Source organism: Callorhinus ursinus, unplaced genomic scaffold (assembly GCF_003265705.2).
Source record: "Callorhinus ursinus isolate GAN/ISIS: 27379988/994484 unplaced genomic scaffold, GSC_fseal_2.0 scaffold43, whole genome shotgun sequence".
Taxonomy (NCBI): domain Eukaryota; kingdom Metazoa; phylum Chordata; class Mammalia; order Carnivora; family Otariidae; genus Callorhinus; species Callorhinus ursinus.
In genome coordinates, this window is record NW_027397105.1 from 441,167 (window position 1) to 460,115 (window position 18,949).

The window sequence follows — 18,949 nt, forward strand, 5'->3', positions numbered from 1 at the left end:
AGGCGGGGGCGGGGCGGGGCGGGGCGGGGCGGGGCGGGGGACGGCCAGCGTGCTGCGGGCAGCTCCCGCGCTCACCCGAATCTGGAAGTCTCGCCGGAGCACCTTCTCCTTCCGCAGCTTGTTCTTCTCGTCCTGCCGGGCCTGGATGCGTAGCTTCTGCTCGGCGAAGAGGCTAGCGAGGCTCTGGTCCAGGGCCATCATGGCCTCGTCCCCCAGCTCCTCGTCGTCATCCTCCCCATCCGCCGCGCCCTGAGGGACACAGGCCCGCTGAGCAGCTGGCCGCAGGCGGCAGGCACAGGCTCTCCGGCCGCCCGCCGCTCACCAGCGCCTTCCCCGCCTGCAGCACGGCCATGAGCTGCTCCCGGAAGCCCTGGTCCACGTCGCCGTCTCGGTCCTCCTCGGCGCTGTCCTCCTCGTCACTGTCCTCCTCGCCGGCCGAGCGCCTCTCGTCCTCGCTGCCCGAGCTCTCGTCCTGCAGGGTCGCTTGTGTGATGCCTCCCGTCCCCTGCCCCCCATGCCCCCCCGCCCCGCCCTCCGGGCACGCACCTCCCCGCTGTCCAGCTGCTTCTCGGACTCGTCTGTGACCACCACACTGTCCTCGTCCGGGCTCTTGTCGGGGTTCAGCACCTGAACAAATTCCCCGACGGCTGACCCATCTGTTGCCGCAGACCCTCTCACCTCCCCCGACCGGGCCCTGACCGGTTCTGGCCAAAAGGCCCCCATCTCGGGGAGGAAAACGGAGCCTGGGGGAGAAGGGCACACCCCAAGTGCCCTCTGCACACCCTGGGGGATGGGCATGCACAGCAGTGCCCAGCGAGGCTCCCACCTGCTCTGCAGCGCACGCTGACAAGGAGGGAACCCTGCTGTCGGGCAAGCCCTCTCCCAGACCCCAATTCCTCACACGCCCCAACTTACGTCCAAAATCAGCTGCAGAGCACGTGGGGTCAGGTGGGCGCAGACGTGGCTAAATACGCTCCGGGCCACCTGGCGCATCAGGTGGCTGGGCTGGGCCAGAAGAGCCAGCAGGATCTCCACCAGCACATCCACCCACGGCGGCTCCTGGGGGGCTGTAGGTGGGAGAGGCTGAGCCCAGAGTCCATGCTGGGCCTGGGGTTACCCTGCCCTCCTGCCCCGGGGGCGATGACCCACTCGCAGCCTTGGAGCGGGTCCGGCGTGTCTTCTCCGCCAGGCTCTTCTTGATGCAGGTCTGGATGTCCCCCAGGAGGTCAGAGCTCTCTGCAGGGGACTGTGCAGGGCGAAGACAGATTCAGGCGCTGGCCCCGCTCCCAGTCTTGCCGAGCCCCCCCCCCCCCATGCAGGAGGGAGGAGGACCCCAGGTACCCATGGCCTTTGTACCCAACAGGCCGCCTGGAGGAGCAGGGAGCCTGACAAGGCTAGATTTCCCCCCACGCTTACCGCAACGTCACTACAAAGGCCTGGGACTCATCAACTGGAGCTAATTCCAATCCACTTCTGCCCCATTGCGCTGGGTGAGCCCCGACTGCAGCCACCACCCAGGGAGTCAGGGGAGCCTAAGACCGCCTGCGGGATCCCTCACAGCACAGCACGCGGCTTCCCCGTGGGGCCGGCATAGTGGAGTGCAGCCGGGCCATCTGTGCCCAGCACCCTTCATCCAGGGGGCCGCACACCCAGCTCATGGCAAGCTGAGAGCCCCACGGTGGGCAGGTGCTCAGTGCGTCCCACACCCACCGGTGCGTGCTGTCGTCAGAGGCCAACGCTGGGACCGGAAGGGGCACTGAGGCTCCTGCGTGTGCACACACACACGCCGCACACACAGACCAACACACACACGCACGCCGTACACACAGACCGATGCACACGCACAGAGATCACACGCACACGCCGCACACAGATGTGCATGCACATAGACTAACACGCATGCTCACACAGTACACACACCGATGCGCACGCACACGCTGTACACAGACCGATGCGCATGCACAGACCAACACGCACGCTGTACACAGACCGATGCGCACACACACAGATCAACACGCACGCGCACGCCATAGAGCGATGCACACGCTGTACAGAGACCGATGCGCACACAACACACACGCACACAGACCGACGTGCACGCACACGCCGCAGACCGATGCGCAGGTACACAGATCAACACACACGCACACGCTGCACACAGACCGATGAGCATGCACACAGATCAACACACACGCACACGCCGCACACAGACCGATGCGCATGCCGCACACACAGATCGATGCTCACGCACACAGATCAACACGCATGCTCACGCAGTACAGAGACCGATGCTCACTCAGACCAACACGCACGCACACGCCGCACACACACACCTACAAACACACGCAGACAGACCAATACGCACACACAGACCGACACAGGCAGACACAGATGGACATGTGAACACACACCACCAACGGACACACAAACACGTGCACACACACACACAGAGACCAACACACGCACACGCCACACACACACACGTAACCGGTCCATAGGCCGGGCTCGGGGCGTCTGAAGTCTGGAAGCATAAGCTGTGACCACAGCCCAAGGGCCGGAAGGCGGCACCAGAGAGCGTAAGACCCTCCTGCAGCCCGAGGGGGAGGCATGCCTCCCACCCTGAGGGTCGAGAGTTGCTCTGAGCCCCAGATTCAGTCAGAGATTCTGGGACGAGAGACCAGCAGGGAGACATCTAGAGACACTGTCATCGGGCGTGGGAACATCGACACACGGGCCATGACCACGGGGTGCAAAGCCCCACGCTGGGGAACCACAAGGACACACATTAATCCCCACCCGCCACCGTGGCTACCGGTGGGTGAGGTTCAAGGAGGAGGTCAGGGCCTCGCTCCTCGTGGACAACAGCACCTGCAAGCGCCCCAAGGGGCCACGTCTACCCAGAGCAGGCCCTCCTGGAAGGATGCACTTCCTCCTCCACACCCACCATCCCTGCTCGGGAAGGCAAGTCTGGGGGGGTCCTGCAGGACAGTGCGGTCAGCCCCGAGTGCCCGTCCCAGGCTGCAGCTGTGTGGCCTGGGCCAGGTTACTCTGCAGGGAGTTCCAATCACCCCAGCCGACAAATAGGAGGAAGCGCCTGCTGCAAAACAGTGGGGGTAAAAGACGCTGCCTGGGAAGCTCGGCACCCAACTAGGGCCCAGAAAGTGGATGCAGTGACTCTTCCTTGAGCTGTAATCCCACCAGGGCCCACTGCCTGGTCCCGACTCGCAGAGCCCCCAGGCCCCCAGGCTGCAGCCCCTACCCCTCCAGGCCACTGTACCTTGAACAGGTAGATGCCCACCAGGAAGAGCAGGTGCTGAAAGGCACTGGCCTTGGCCTTGGCCTCCGGGGAGCAGGCCTCCAGCTCCTTCAGCGTCTGCAGCATCCTGCGGTGACATGGGCATGCTCTCAGGTCACTGCTGCCCCTTGGACCCCAGAGTGCCCCTGCCCCCTGGAAACCCCACCCCCTCACCGGTCCCAGGCCTGGCGCTGCTGCGTGCTGAAGGGCGTCAGGGCGGTCACGTTGCGGCTGTGGTTCAACAGCAAGTCTGCAAACTGTACCAGGCGGTGGGTCCAGGGCTGCCCGTTCTGGGTCTGCTCCGGCACCTGTCTGAACTGGGTGCTGATGGTCTGCAGCAGGCTGGGGAAGGGCAGGGCCGGGGTCACAGGCCGGGTTGCGGACACGGCCCCCTCCCAGCACGCCCACACCCTGACCCGCTGGAGCTCACTGGGCCTCTGCGCCCTCCCAGCTGAAAACCGAGAATGTGAGTGACCTCATCCCACTCTGCTTGCCCACCCTGCCCACTCCGAGGCTGGCCCACCTGAAGAAGGCACTGCCGACCACCTCCCGGGTCCGACTCTCCAGGGGGAAGGAGAACTGCTGCTCCGTCTCCGGAATCTGGGACGTGGGTTTCTTCGTCTCAAAGAACGAGTGGAAGAAACAAAACCTGGGGAGGGCAGGAGAGACATGGATCAGCAGCCCTCTCCCAGGAGGGCACCACCCAGGGCACAGTAACAGGTGGTGGCAGAAGGACCATTTCCCAAGTCTGGATCTCCAGCTGAACACGACTTGGCCCCAACTGCAGAGAGAACTGGAACCTGTCCCTCAGAGGCAGGGCAGACGTGAGGCTGTCACATCAAACCGTGCTACGGCCTCTGCAAACACGGGCTGCCCCCCGCCTCCGCCCCCAGTACCATGGTGAGGGCTGAAGGAGCGCCCGGCCAGTGCTGGGGTCTGCGGCCCCCGCAGCTCTGTGCTTCCTGGGCCCTTTCCTTTCATGGGCTCCCGGGGTTTTTCCCTAAACCACCTTTTGCCCAAGGGGTAAGAATGGCCTACTCCCCCTGGCAACCCGACCTCAAGGGTTCCGGCTCCAGGGAGACCAAACCAGGACGAGGTAAGAGGCCCAATTCCCCGGCCCCTACGGGGGGCTGGAGGCAGAGCCTCTCCCACCTGGCCACGTCCTCAATCACGTCGTCCTCCTTCTCTGCATGCAAGGCGTCCACGATGCTGACGAGGCGAAGGATGACCCACTTCCGCAGCCGGAACACAGCTCGCTCAGGCCTGGCGGGTGGAAGCCAGGTTACTGGTAAACAGTACTGCTCTGCCCCACCTCGGAGACGGAAACTCCAAGATCTCCCACCCCAACCCCCAGCATGGGAACACACGAGGAAACGCAAGCCTTCCTGGAGAGCTGGGGCTCAGCTCTGGCCTCCCCTCCCCTCCCAGGGGCCGCCGCTCCCCTGGGAACAAGAGCCCAGCTCCTCGAGCTCTGCACGCCCATTCACCCGTGCAGCGAAGCATCCTGGGCTTTCTTCTGGTTGCTGGTGCTGAAGTCCACCAGGGAGTCCAGGTCGGGCCGGAGAAACATGTTCCGTAGCCAGGCCACATAGCCCTTCAGGGCGCAGGGATTCAGGGACCGCACGACCCTCCAGAACGTGGGCAGGACAGGGAGGCCCTGGTTGGTGATGCAGGTGAAGGCCACCACCACGGCCAACTGCCGCTCGGGGTCATCCCGGCAGCCTTCCAGGAAGGCACCCACGTACTCGTTCATCTCCGGAGCAAACTTGAACTGGTTTGGGAGCTGAGAGAGGCCAACACGGGGTTACCAGCCAAGGGGGTCCAATGGCCCCTCCAGCCTCTTCCCCAACAGGTGAGACTGAGGCGTGGCAAAGCCCCCTGCCTCGTCCACAGCCAGGCCGGCCCTCCCCCAGCCTTCCACTGGGCATCGTGGTGGGCTACCATCCACCCACTCCCACGCCAGGACAGGCTGGGCTCCAGGCTCAGGGAGAGTCCAGGCCGGGCCATCAGCCCCCTTGACCGGCTCCTAGCTGTGTCACCGTGGGGCTCAACACCGAACACTTCCCAGGGTGTACTGCGTGCCACGCACACCACGTGGCTTTGTGTGGCAGCAGGTTTCATCTTCATGACAACCTTTCACCCTGGACCCCCTTCTGTCATCTTACAGATGGAAAAAACATGGCAAAAAAAACCCGGCCACTAACCTTTCAGGGCCACAGGGTTCCAAGTGGTGCCTCTGGGACATGGAGCTGTCCGCATGGCCGCCCCCGCTCCACCCAGAACACCCACACCCAGAAGCCCGCTGTGAGCGCTCCAGGGGCTCTGACCCTGTCATCTTCACAGAACCTCTGACGAAGACGCCGGTCTCACAGAAGAGAGGCAGGCCAGGGGCCGGGGGGGCAGCCTGGCTCCCAACCCTAACTCCTAACCGGCACCTGATTCTCCTGTCCAGTGCATGGGGCCACGCACGGGGCTCAGCGGCCACCGACCAGGACGACTGCTCACCGGAACACACCAGCTGGGGCTGGGGGAGGTCTGGGCGGGCCGCTGGCCATACATGCCTCTGCGGAGGGGCCTGAGGCCAGAAGAACCGACCCTGCCAAACTCCACTCGGAGGGGCAGGGTGGGGGCACCCAGAGGGAAGGGACACCCAGTTCCCCAGCAGGACCACCGAGGCAGGAAGACCTGGGATGCTGCAGCCAAGAGCAAGCCTCTTCTCAAGAAGCTGGCTGACCCGAGAGAGAGCCTGTCCCTCCTGGCAGTGCTGGGGGGGGGGGGCGGTACCCACCTTAGCGGTGACGGTGTGCTCCCCAAAGTGCCGGATCAGGTCCCCCTGCATCACCAGGGCCAGCTGCTCCTTGGACAGCAGGGGCAGCGCCGCGCCCAGCAGGCGGAAGCACAGGTAGCTGAGGGGTGCATGGCAGAGCCTGGTCAGAGGCCTGGCCACGCTGGGTGGACTCGGGGCCCGAGCCCGCCCCACCACCAAGCCGGGGAGGGGGTGCAGAGGACCAGGGCCCCGCGCACCTGGCGGGCCAGAACTGCTTCTTCAACAGCCCCTGCTCCACAACTTCCTTCCAGAACCGGGCGAACCTGCCCTCCTGCAGCGACAGGCGGAGCAGGTCCAGGGCCACGGCGGGCAGCTTGCGCTCCTTCTTCACAGAAGAAGCTGCCGTCTTCAGGACACTCACCAGTCTGGGGGGGGGGGGGGGGGGGAGGGGACTCAGGGGGCGTGGGCCAACCAGACAACAGGGTCCCCGAGGGAGCCCAGCCTCCCACCTCCCTCACACCTGGGGATGTTCTCATCTGAGAACAGGTTGACTGGTCCCATCAGCTCCTTGAGCTTCTCCGGCACCTTCTGCTGGGCCAAGAGGAAGAGCTCCAGGTGCTCAGGGGAGCCCAGCACTGAATTCAAGTCCGCCTTGAGGACCTTCGGCAGGATCGCCTGCAACGTGGCTTCTGGAACCTGGGGTGGGGACACAGGTTCGGGGAGGGTCGCTCCCTCCCAGCATCCTGTGCCACTTCCCCTGTGAAGTGAGCCCTATGAGCCCTGTTCCACCTGCAAGGCTTCTGTGAGGCCCCGACACAGTGCCAGTCCGAGGCGGGACAGCCACCATCCACCCTGCTAGGCACCAGAATCATGAGAAGGTGTTTGTTAAAAACCTCACCCCGCCTCCAGTCCTGGGAACGTGGGTTTTTAATAACTATCCCACTGATGCTAATTAGCTACCCTTTTAATTGTTCCTCTTTTGGTTTTTTTTCAGGACTAGTTCATTCTCTTTTTTTAAGATTTGTTAGAGAGAGCAAGAAAGAGTGAGCACGAGCAGAGGGAGGAATAGAGGAAGAGGGAGAAGCAGGCTCCCCACCGAGCAGGAAGCCAGACGTGCGGCTCCATCCCAGGACCCTGAGCCGAAGGCAGATGCTTAACCACCTTAGCCACCCAGGCGCCCGAAGGGACTAGCTCATTTCTTATACAAGGTGCCCCAAGTGGAGAGCTGGGATTTGAATTCAGGTCCTTGCCTCTTCCTCAAGAGCAAAGGGTTCTAGGTACTGGCCGACCTCCATTTCCCAAGTAGGGCAGCGGGGCCCTGGGGGGTCAGCTCTGTCCAAAACAACAATGGCAAATGTGTTTAACATGCTTGCCACATGACAGGTGCTATTCTAGAACCGTGCCGTCCAACATGGCAGCCACCGAGCTCTCGGAATGCCCTCATCTGAGGGGAGGTGGGCCCTAAATACAAAATACGCACTGGAGTCTAGTGACTTGATGTGAGCTGAACGTAAAAAAACCTCTGCAAACTTTTACACCGACTGTGTGTTGAAACTTTACTTCAAATGCGTTAGACTAGATACCTTCCTACAGAATGATGCTACTCTAGAGCATTTATGTCTCCCCTGCTCTCTCAGCATTTCTACCCGAGGGCCCACGCTGCTAAGCCTATACCTCAGAGAGGATGTCCACCAGGGCCTTCTGGGGCTGTTCCTGCAAGTGGTTGTAGTGCTGGGCCAGGGTCTGCAGCAGCTTTATTGACTTCATCAGTGCCTCTGAGTCCTGGTGCCCACAGAGGGAAGAAGATTATGAGCAGGGCATGCCACTGTCCCCCCACGCCCAAGCCCGGCCTCACACCCCGACTCCAAAGCTCTTACCTTCACCAGCCTGCCTGACTGAAAGAGGGCTAGAACTCCAAACAGGTTTGCAAAAAGAGCAGGTCTCATCATTGCCTAGAAAAGGATTTCAGGCATCACTGAAAAGGGCCCAAGGAACCCCACCCTGGGGCTGCCAATCTCCCTAAGGCCACTAACTCTCACCTTCTTAACTTTCTGCAGGTCATGCTTCTCTTGTATCTGCTGCAAGACGCCGCACAAGGGGATGTCTTCGAAAGACTGTAACAGCTGCCAGGGGTTTGGAGCAGGAGGGCGAGCGGGGTTCAGTGAGGGGAGGTCCAGCCCCACCCAGCAGACCCCCACCTCCTCCCAAGTCTCCCATCAACTTCTGCCCTGCCCACCGGCCGCCTCTCATACGAAACTGCTCACCGCCCCCCCCCACGAACAGTGCTGGTGTGTGAGCACTGCTGCTCAGAGGGAGCTCAATCTTGTCTCCCTGCCTCAGGCCCACCCAGGCTTCGGGAAGTACCTCCTTTGGCTGAGACTCCCGCTCTATCTGCACGGCCGGCCTTGGGCTGCCCCCAAGGAGGTTCTCAAGGGGCTGGGTCTTGAATGCCCTCCCAGCTGCCCACGTGCCTCAGGGGCAGCCTATAACCAGCTGAGTGCCCCTGGAGGGGAGAGAGCCCTGAACCTTGCAAAGGCAAGGTAAGCCACCCCAGAGCTCCCTATGCCCAGTAAATGCACCACGGAGACTGGCCGACCCACGTGCCCCAAAAGAAAACCTCCGCACCCTCCTAGCGCACCTGCTTCTCTGTACACAGGCCTTGCTCGGACACTTTCGCACCCCCACGTGCGGACGCCGAGCCTCAGCTCAGAAGCCACCTCATCGAGCGCCCGGACCCCTGGCCCCGCTCGCAGCTGAGACGTCCGCCCTCCCCACTCCCCACCGCTCCGAGCAGCCCGGCCCGGCCGCTTCCAGGAGCCGCCACCTCACCTGCGCCAGGGCCAGACTGTAGCAGGGCCGGGCGGTTTCTCGCCCGACCCCGAGCCCGGTGATCAGGCGCTTCAGGGCGTACTTCATCTCGGATCCCTGCCGAACCAAGCGCGGCGAGAGCAGTGAGAACGGCCGTCCGCCTCCCGGGCCGCGACCGCGCGTCCCGAGCCCCAGCCCCCCGGGCCGCCGCCGCTCCTCGGCCGGAGGCACGGGGCCCCCGGCCCCCGCCCGGCCACCGCACCTGGGGCCTCGCGCGCAGGTACTCCAGCAGCTTCTCCGTGGCGCCCAGCCGCGTCTCCTGCTCCGGCTTCGCGATGTCCCAGAAGAAGTCCAGGAACTCGCGGCTCTGCTTCAGCAGGCCCTCACGGTCGGCGGGCTGGGGGCCGCTCCTGGCCGCGCCCCCGGGGGACACAGACTCAGCCAGGCCCCGGCTCTCCATCTCCGCCATGCTCCGCGAACACGTGGGCTCTGAAGACAGCCTCTTCCGGGTCAGGTCGCGGCGCGTGCGCGCTGGCTAGGCCGCGGGGGCGGGGCCTCGCCGAGCAGGGGGCGGAGCATAGCCGCCTGGGGGCGGGGTCTGGTGCGGGGCCAGCCCCGCCCTGGTGCATTTACGGGGCGTGGGGGGTTATTACTTTTTAAAAAAGATTTTATTTATTTATTTGACAGAGAGAGAGAGACAGCGAGAAGGGAGCATGAGCGGGGAGGAGACGGAGAAGCAGGCTCCCCACTGAGCAGGGAGCCCGCCGCGGGACCCGATCCCGGGAACCTGGGAGCAAGACCCCATTGGAAGGCAGACGCCCAACTGTCGGAGCCACCCCGGTGCCTCTATTTATTTATTTTAAGATTTACTTAAATTTTTTGGAGAGAGGGGAGGGGCAGAGGGGGAGGGGGAGAGAGAGAGAGAGAGAGAGAGAGAGAGAGAGAGAGTCTCATGCAGACTCCCCGATGAGCGGAGCCTGCACCCGGGTTGATCCCGCGACCCTGAGATCACGACCTGAGCGGAAACCGAGAGTCGGACACTTATCCCACGGAGCCACCCGGGAGCCCCTCACTCTGGGATTTTAGTCTGAGCGCGGTAGGGAAGTTGGAGGGTTCTATGCAAGGGCAAGCCTTGATCCTATTTACATCTTTAAAAGATTCCTGGGCGCTGCGTGGGGCATGGGTTGCAGGATTGCAGAGGGAGAAGCTCGAAGCATGCTTCGGGACCGTGGTGGGTTGGAGCGAGGTGAAATGAGCAGGTCGGAGCCCAGCCAATTTGGAGCCGACTGGGGGGGTGATGGATGTGGGGGTTAACATGACTGGGTCGACGGTGGTGCCGTTCTCTGAGCTGGGGACGTGAGTTCTACGAAATCAGAGAGGACTGTTGCAGTGGCAGGGAGGAGTGCTGCGGGTCACCCCTGCACCTGGACTGCGGAAGCTGTCTCTGGAGGGTTGTAATCCCGGGAGACCGCAGCCCTGGGGGACGTGGGAGGCGGGACCAACACCGCCCCCCCTTTAAGTCCCACGCCCCCAGCTCCAGCTCCTTTCGGCCTCACTGGTCCTCCTGTCACCCCCTTCCTTGCTCTGCTGTTTTAGAAAGTGAGGTGCAGACGTTTACCTTATGTACATGGTGCCCCAGGAGCAGAGGGTGAGCAGAGCAGGGGAAGCTGGAAGACAGTGGCCCAGGCTCTGCCCCTCCGGGTGTGGGTCTGCTGTGCTGCCCAAGGGGGAGGCCACGACACCAAGCACCTCACAGGCCGGTGGGAAACTGGGAAGCAGGAATGGCACAGGCATCCAGGAGATTGGATCTTTATTTTGTTTCCAGCTCAGCTGAGAGAGATTGGCAGAGAGTGGCCTGAAGGGGAAGAGAGAGAGGCCAGCAGTACCCCAAGCTGGGCCTGGAGCCAACGCAGGGGCTTGGCACTCTTCTGCCTGCCCTTCCCAGAGCTGGATCTGAACTCAGGGCCGGCCCTGGGTCCTGGGGCTCTTTCCCCAATACCCTCGGTTTCCGTAGCTGAGAAAAGAGCCAGATCTGGAGTCCAGGATGCTGACCAGGCCGGAGGTTGTGGGCCTGAGCTAGCAGTGACCGCGTTACTCACGCACACTGTCTATGCACTTCATCATTGCGGGGTTTGCTCTGCTCCCGCCTCCGGGCTTAAGGCCCCCCCCCCCCCCCCCCCCCCTCGACACGTCCCCCCCCTTAGAACCCCTGGAAGGTGCAGCAGCTACTGGGGACACTGGAGACGTGGGCGTGCTCTGCCTGAGCAGCCACCTGGAGCAGGGTCCCTTGGCCACAAACACTAGTGCTTGGTGTCGGTCCCTGCTGATGCTGGGGCTGGGCCTGGGTTTGGGGTGCAGCCAGGTGACTGAGCAAGGCATGACTCATGACTCTGGCCACTGCCGGGGTTCCCGAAGCCACCAGCCCCAACACATCAGCCTCTGTGTCATCTGAACCGCCATGGAGGATGAGGGGGCAGGCCCAGGCACTGGCCGTTGGCTTGGCCACCAGGTTGCTGAGTAGAACCCCAGTGCTTGGCGACAGGTGTCCGGAGCCAAAGGAGCTGTTGAGTGAGGAGGCGAGGAGGAGCACGGAGCCACTGCTGTCTATGGTGGCCAGGACACTGCCCACAGGGGTCACGGGAGCTTGCAGGGGCGCTGGGCAGGGGTCGGGGCTGGGCCCTCCAGAGCGCAGGGCTGCCTTCAGCACTGTCAGCAGCTCTGGACCAGCTGAGGGGCCGGGGGTGGTGGACAGGAGGCCCTGGGGCATGGCTAGCTGCAGTGCGGGCTCCAGGGCGGGCGTGGGCCCAGACGGGGGCCCCTGCAGCCCCAGGTCTCTGACCAGCAGGCTCAGCAGGGCGTCCCCGGCAAGGTCTGGGGTGGGGGCAAGGGCTGCTCTGAGCAGGACAGCTGCCAGTTTGGGGTTGGTGGCTCGAGCCCCGGGGCCCAGGGGCGTCCCATCGGCATGGCACAGTAGTGGACAGAGGCCCTTTGTGCCCCGGGCTGCCAGAGCCGCAGCCAGGGCTGCGTCCACCAGGAAGCCCTCTCGAGCCAGTGTGGCGGGGCCCACCAGCAGTCGCGGCCAGGGCAGGCGGCCAAAGTGCGTGTGCAGCAAGTGCAGGGTGGACAGAGCGGTCGGCAGCCCCAGGCCAGGGCTCAGGGTCTGGGCCGGGCCGGACGTCAGGGCAGTTGGACTGCGCGAGGTGCTGTTGTAGAAGAGACCCCAGAACATGGCACCTGGAGGAGACAGAGGGGTCACACAGGAATCAGTGGCCCTGGGCCGGGGTCACTCAGTGGCCCCAGGTGAAGGTCGCTAACTGCAGTCAGGAGTTATTCTCTGAGCCTGGAGACGGGGGTTGTTAAGTAGGCCCCAGGGTCAAGATCATGTGCACCGCGGAGCAGGGGCCACAGCCTAGGTCCTGCCAGTACGCGGCCTTGAGGTCAGGGCCCGAGTTCCAGGTCACCGAGCACGCCTGGGGTCGTGGGGCACTGACCTAGCCCTGTGGCATGAGGGTGCACCACTGCCAGACACAAAGCTGCTCCCACTCCTGCGTCCACGACGTTGCCGCCGGCGACAAGCAGCTCTCGGCCCAGGTGGGAGCACGTGGCTACAGCCAGGAAGACACTGTCTTGGGGAGTGGCCTGGGACCAAGGCCCCGGGCCCTCCCCTCCCCTCCCCGGAGCAGCTCCCCAGCTCTGACCTGCAGGGCTGACGATGGCACCATGGTGGTACACGCCGGGGTGGTGGGAGTGCCCGCCGGGCCGGGGGGCTGCTGAGCCCAGGCTTCCTGTAGGGTTACCCCTGGTGTAGAGTTGCCTCGCAGCCAGGGAGAAGCCAACAGCCAGCAGCAGCAGGGCGGCACCGAGGCGGGCCCAGGCCCCGGTCAGCCCGCCAAACTTGTTCCTGCTGAGACGGGTGTCCTGAGCCAGGGCTGGGGCAGGGGGCAACCAAGAGTCCCGAGAGAACCCAGCGAATACTTCCCAAAGGGTGTGGCTTTACTTGCGAGAGGAGTGCACGTTCGCCAAGGACAAGGGCCTCCTGGCACAGCGTAGAGGAGACGTGGGGATCGGAAGGGGCTTGGGAAAACAGGACAGCCAGGGAGGGAGTCTCTCTGGGGAGGAGGTTGGAGAGGCAGGGCTGAGCCAGGCAGGAGGGAGGCCTGAGGTGGACTTGGCCAGCTTGAGGAGCAGAGCCCAGCTGGGTGTAGCCAGGCTCCAACCTGCCCAGCAGGTGCCTCCTGCGCCAGGGGTGGGGCCTGGGGACCTTTGACAGAGCAGCCGGCACGCCTGGCTTGGGACAAATGTCCCTTCAGACACACAGACCTTGGACTGACTGGTGGAGACCAGGTCTGGGGCTGCAGTGTGGCTTCTCCCCATTCACCCAGAAAGCTCCCGGAGCCGAACCAAGAGTGGGGGTGTCCGCCCTCTGTCCCCACCTTAGGGGCCCCGGAGGGAGGGACCTGCCAGCCTCAGGCCTGAGGTGCCGGGTGCCCAGGCCCCTCCTTGACTCACCCCAAGGAGTCGTGGGGCCTCCGGGTGTCGGGAGCGACCAGCTCTGATGTCTCCTCCTCCTCATCGTCCTCAAACCCCAAGCTGGGGTCCCAGAGAAGCAGCTTTTGGTAGAGCACCGGCCCTGCGGGCGGTTCCATGGCCTCGCGGTGTGCACACCGGCTCTGCAGCCTGCCAGCCTCCCTGTGGAGTCCCGGCCTCGCCTGCGCTTGGCTGGGGGGGGGGGGTGGAGGCAGCCTTGGGGAAGGGTGGTGTGGAATCTAGAACAGGTCTGGGCAGGGCACGAGGCCAGGGAGGCTGCGTGCGAGACTGCCCCATCAGGGCACAGGCCTGGGGGCTCTCGGGGCTGGGGAGCCTGGGACGGGGGTGCAGCTCCGTGAGGAAGGAGGAGCCCAGCCCCGGGGACCACAAGCCGCGAGCCTGAGACCCAGCTGGGACTCCTGCTGGACCCCGCCCTCCGGGGAGGCAGCCGCTGGATCCCCCGCCTGTTTGGGACTCAGTGTGGCTTGGGTCAGGGCTAAGCATGTGACTGGGAGCCTGTGTGGGTGAGTCCGGCCTTCTCTGTCTGGGGAGCAACCTGGAGGGTGGGGAAGGTGACACCGTGGCATGCCGTGCGGCTCTTGCCCAGCGGGTGGCACTGCAGACCTCCTGGGCCCACGGCCCCGACCCTGAGTCCCCAGCACCTGCTCCGCGGTGAGGTCTCACCGCCCAGAAGGCTGCTGTGCGACACGCCGTGAACCCCAGGCTCGGCGCGCTCGTCCCCTGTGGCGACCCGTCTCCCCCATGACCACGTCACACCTCCAGCTCCCCAGCCTCAAATCCCGACCCTCCGACGCGCCCCAGTGGACAACCCCACCTCCCATGTCATGCAGCCACATCGAGGCCACCCCCACTGGGTTCTCTCCCCACTGCAAGGGGAAAGCCATTCGCGGCCTCTGGTTCTGGCCCCGGCCCCTCCGGGCTCCGGCCCCCGGCTGGCCCAGGACCCCACGGCCTCACTGACCGTTTCTGTCCCGCAGCTTCATGATTTCCACGCTGGTTCCTTGTCTACAACGCCTGGAGGGCGAGAACACAGACACTCTCCCAGGTACGGGTATGCGGCCCGCCCCATGTCCCGCTGCAGGACGTGGGCAGGCGCTCCTCAGGTGAGCGCGGAAATACAGGTGCGTCTCCCGAGCAGTGATGCGGGGCCGGGGCCAGGTGGGACGACGCATTCTGTCTGCTGCTAGGGCACAGAGATCGCAGGGCAGGTGGTGACTGGGGGAGGCACAGAGGGTCTCTGGGATGCAGGTGAGGTTGTTTCTTAGTCTGACGTGGGCTTCCCGAATGTGCCGATTGTGGAAATGCATCCAGCTGTGCATTTATGGCACGGGCTCTTGTCTGGAAGTACATTTTATTCAATTTTATTTTTTTAAAGCTCAAGTATTTTCTACATTGAAACAATCACAGAAATCGTCCAATGCCGCGTGGTTCTCCGCCCCTCCCCCTTTCTCTTGGCCTCTTCACGAGCAGGTGGGGTGTTCTCCACTTCGGGTGCATCGGAATCACTCAGGGGGTTTGTGAGATCCGAGTTTTGACCCTGTAGGTCTGGGGTAGGCACCACGAATCTGCTTTCCTAACTCCCGGGTGATCCCGGGACCACAATCTGACCCACAAAAAATCATGGACACCTGCTGCCTTCCACTTCCCCTCAGCTCACTCTAAGCTGGTTTCCGGGGTTTCTGATTTCTCGGCCCAATAAAAACTGAACCAACCATATGGAGATACCAGCAGAGGGTCGCCTCCTTTTTGTTTGCCAAGGGGATGTGTGTGTGGGAGGGGGTCACAAAGACCATCTGCTCTCATTTCATAAACCAAGGGAAGGTTACAATCTCAGAATGAAGGTCGGTCCTTCCTTCCTAAGATCTTGTCCAGTTTCTGCCACGGACTCACCACGTGGCTGTGGGGAGTCTTGACGCCACTTCTATAAAACAGGAGTGACAACATCTGTCCTCCTGGAGCTGAGGCATGAATCAAACCAGGAGATTCTCTGAAAACCCTTAGGCCGGTGCCTGGTACACACTGGACGCTCCAGAGACATGCGTTCCTTCCTCGGACCGCGATTTATAGGAAGAGATCTAGGTTTCCTCATCCTGTTTCCGGCGCAGAGCTCCTAAAACTCTTGGAACTTCCTAAATGCTGAGAGACCTAAAGGTGCCTTTTGTTTGTTAATGGGGTGGCATGTGGACCCCACCTAAGGGGAGGCTGGAGGCCAGGAGAACTCCCAGTCCCCCCACTGACCAATGCGGACGGATGACGGGCTGGAGGTCGAATCAATCACCAAAAGTCAATGGTTTAATCAATGGTGTCTAAGTAATGAAGCGTCCACGAAAGCCAAAAATAGGGTGAGCGCACGGGGGTGCTGGTGGGTGGGGCTCCTGGAGGGGGCAGGGCGGCCCTGCCCCTGCCCCACACCTCGCCCTGGCCTCTCTCCCCCCTGCTGCCCCTGAGTTGTGCCCTTTATTATAAACCGGTGATCTAATGAGTAAATGAGTTTCCTGAGCTCTGTGAGCCGCTCTAGCAGATTAACAGAACCTGAGGAGGGGCCACGGGAGCCTCTGATTCACAGCTAGTCAGTCGGAAGCACAGCCGACAATGTGGACCTGCGCTTGGCCCATCCAGTGGGCAGGGCTGGGGTGCGCGGTCTTGTAGGACTGAACCTTTACCCTGGGCAGGGACTCTGACCTTATCTCCGGGTACACAGGGTCAGAAATGAGTGGAGGCCAGGAGAACCCGCTGGTGTCTGAAAACCCGCCCCCACCCCCCACTGGAATTGGGTCCAGGAAGCAATTACTCCCTCTGTGGCTTTAGGGCTTCAATCTCACGATGCTAAAGCGGTCTGGATAATTCACACCCAGCAACCCCACGCACACACTCACAGGTGGCCCTCCCTCTGAGTATAGGACTGAAGATGCATTCATTCCTTTTCCTAGCCTTGGGTGCACATTAGAATCACCTGGTGAGCTAACCCCCCAATATCCAGGAAAAACCAATTAAATAATTAAATCAGAATCCTTAGGTGGGTGATTCATCTGTATGTTTAAAACGTTTCTCAGGTGTTTTCAGTGTGTAGCCACCGTAGGGGACAGCTGCCTTATCTAGCCCTCTAGTGATTTTTGCAACAGGAACAATTCCATCAATTTTCTTTTTGAGAGAGAGAGAGAGAGAGAGATGGAGCGCAGGTGTGTGCACCTGTGCCTGAGGCGGGGAGGGGCAGAGGGAGAGAGAGCAAATCTTAAGCAGGCTCTGAGCTGGGTTCGATCTCAGGACCCTGAGATCATGACCGGAGCCGAAATCAAGAGTCAGACGCTTAACACTGAGCTATCCAGGTGCCCCTCTGTCAATTTTTTTTTTAAGTTTTTCTTTAAGTTCCAGTTAGTTAACATACAGTACAATACTAGTTTCAGGTGTAGCATTTAGTGATTCAACATTTCCATATATCACCCTGTGCTCTTCACACTCCATCAGTTTTTTAAAATACGACGATCCAGGGGCGCCTGGGTGGCTCAGTCGTTAGGTGTCTGCCTTCAGCTCAGGTCATGATCCCGGGGTCCTGGGATGGAGCCCCGCATCGGGCTCCCTGCTCCACGGGAAGCCTGCTTCTCCCTCTCCCACTCCCCCTGCTTGTGTTCCCTCTCTCGCTGTGTCTCTCTGTGTCAAATAAATAAAATCTTTAAAAACTAAAAATAAAAAAATAAAATACCACGATCCTGGTCTGCCCCCTCCCCCACCATCAAGCACCAGCTGAGTCAGTATCTCCACAAGTGAGCCTCAGTCATCATGAGGCTTTGAAAGCTCCCCAGAGAACTGCTGCTAGAATTACGCCCTCACAGACCCATTTCTCAGGCGTGCACGGGTACCTCCTCTGAGGCTGGGTTGTCCCCCAGTCCACAAAGCACATCCTCCAGGCTCTGGTTGCTCCATCCAACCAAAGGGGTCCCAGAGGCAAGGAAGGGTATGGGGCCAGCGGTCAGCAATCCTCCAGGCTCCTGAAGGTCCGGGGAAGGCTTTCCTGCTCAGCACCCCTCCAGCTCAGGCCTGCCGGGTGCGTGCACGGGTGCGTGCACACACCTTTCTTCGGGTTGACTTTATAATTGACCCCCGGGACACGCTCAGATTTGACTCTGGTTATAGGAGGGAACGAGTAGAAGGACTGGCTTTTCCTCTCAAGGTGATTCTGTGTGAGGTCCCCAGAATATTGGTATGAAAAAAAAAAAAATACTCCAGGTGATTCCAGTTGCAGGAACCACTGAAAACGGTTTTGAACAAGTCAGGAACAACCTGAACAGAGAGAGGATGCAGTGTTAAAATGAGTGTATGCCATTTGCCATAGTAATTGTGCACCTGGGAAATGAAATAATCATGTCTTTCTGGGATTATTAAATGCTGGTGTAAGCTAGTAATTTCTGAATGCCACTGTGGTCCACCAGTCAGAATGGGGACAACGATGCTGTTTGGTGTTGGTCTCAGCCCGTCAACCAGCAATGCTGCGGCTGGACGGGCCTTTGTGGATCTTACTATGTTGTGAGACACCCTTCAAGAGCCGTCAGAAAACTGCAGGAGCAGGGGCGCCTGGGGGGCTCAGTCGGTGAAGCGTCTGCCTTTGTCCCAGGCCCTGATCTCCGGGCCCCGGCATTAAGCCCCGTGTCGGGCCCCCTGCTCCGCGGGGGGTCTGCTTCTCCCTCTCTCTCTCCCTCCCCTCTCCTCGTTCTCTTTCTCAAATCAATAAATAAAATCTTAGAAAAGAGAGGAAACCGCAGAGACAAAGGTCTATTACATACAGGACCTGGAAATTACAGAGCACACCTGGGCCACACAGTGAGGGGGTCTGAGCTTCCGCTTTTGTTGGGGTTGAGGATGGGGCCTGGGGCTCACTCTTTATTAGTGAATTTAAAACATGACAGTGGGAACTTAAAATGCAGGCGAGAAAAGACTAGTGGCCCAAATAGCCAATTATTGAAATCAACCAAGATTTCTAAAACGAAGGAGCAGTTTGCTCCTGGGGGATGGCCCATAACCACCCCCTGAACTGAATACAGGGCGAGCCCGTGCGTTTTCTGGACAGCCTCTGTCAGCAAACATTCCCAGGTCACTTCAAGTTACAAAAGTCTCATTTCAGTAATTGCAAGGAAGAAAGCCGTCCGGGTAGGTCAAATGCATGGAGACAAAGGAGGGTAGTGGTTTCCAGGGGTGGGGTGGGGGGCTGTGGGGAGTTTGTGTTTAGTGGGCAAGGGGCTTCAGTCAGGGATGATGAGGTTTCTGGGGAAGGATGCGCGGTGGTGTGAGTGAACTTGGTGCCGCTGAATTGTACACTTAACAATGGCTAACATGGCCAATGTTATGTTAGGTATATTTTACCACAATGAAAAATGCAAGAAAAGTACAAGGCCTCCCAAAACAAAACTTAAAAGTTCATTCAAGGTTAAAACCCCCTCCCTTGCACCTTCTTGGTCTGTGTGGGGTTAAGCCTCCAGCAACAGGAGAAAAGGCGTGTGCATGAGAGAGTGTGTGTGTGATCGACCCCTTCCAGACTT

The 18,949-nt window shown here is 61.2% G+C and overlaps 2 protein-coding genes and 1 long non-coding RNA gene across 4 annotated transcripts in view; 1 reads left to right on the forward strand and 2 right to left on the reverse strand.

The window, feature by feature from the left end:
• Nucleotides 1-9,372, reverse strand: part of MYBBP1A (MYB binding protein 1a) — a 14,074-nt gene extending 4,702 nt beyond the window's left edge. The window contains exons 1-18 of the mRNA XM_073881532.1: nt 9,133-9,372; nt 8,892-8,987; nt 8,102-8,185; nt 7,940-8,014; nt 7,737-7,844; nt 6,583-6,758; nt 6,320-6,487; nt 6,084-6,201; nt 4,783-5,078; nt 4,448-4,558; nt 3,819-3,944; nt 3,470-3,637; nt 3,278-3,383; nt 1,150-1,246; nt 916-1,067; nt 547-627; nt 323-472; nt 76-249 (exon numbers count right to left, since the gene is read on the reverse strand). Coding sequence (XP_073737633.1) covers nt 76-249; nt 323-472; nt 547-627; nt 916-1,067; nt 1,150-1,246; nt 3,278-3,383; nt 3,470-3,637; nt 3,819-3,944; nt 4,448-4,558; nt 4,783-5,078; nt 6,084-6,201; nt 6,320-6,487; nt 6,583-6,758; nt 7,737-7,844; nt 7,940-8,014; nt 8,102-8,185; nt 8,892-8,987; nt 9,133-9,339 — 2,493 coding nt within the window. The 5' untranslated portion in view covers nt 9,340-9,372. The remainder of the gene's footprint in view (nt 1-75; nt 250-322; nt 473-546; nt 628-915; nt 1,068-1,149; nt 1,247-3,277; nt 3,384-3,469; nt 3,638-3,818; nt 3,945-4,447; nt 4,559-4,782; nt 5,079-6,083; nt 6,202-6,319; nt 6,488-6,582; nt 6,759-7,736; nt 7,845-7,939; nt 8,015-8,101; nt 8,186-8,891; nt 8,988-9,132) is intronic.
• Nucleotides 9,373-9,564: 192 nt separating this feature from the next.
• LOC141370711 (uncharacterized) lies at nt 9,565-15,113 on the forward strand. The gene is made up of 3 exons (XR_012374982.1): nt 9,565-9,710; nt 14,396-14,539; nt 14,794-15,113. It is a non-coding gene; the product is annotated as an uncharacterized lncRNA (long non-coding RNA).
• GGT6 (gamma-glutamyltransferase 6) lies at nt 10,672-13,600 on the reverse strand. 2 transcript variants are annotated; one of them, XM_025863874.2, is made up of 4 exons: nt 13,380-13,600; nt 12,569-12,771; nt 12,362-12,475; nt 10,672-12,104 (listed from the first exon to the last, which is right to left on the reverse strand). In XM_025863874.2, exons 1-4 carry the CDS (start codon nt 13,514-13,516, stop codon nt 11,071-11,073), a joined length of 1,488 nt encoding a protein of 495 aa, XP_025719659.2. In that variant the 5' UTR covers nt 13,517-13,600; the 3' UTR covers nt 10,672-11,070. The 2 variants fall into 2 exon arrangements, with proteins under 2 accessions (XP_025719659.2, XP_073737600.1); XM_073881499.1 differs by having other exon boundaries at nt 12,569-12,774.
• Nucleotides 15,114-18,949: the final 3,836 nt, after the last annotated feature.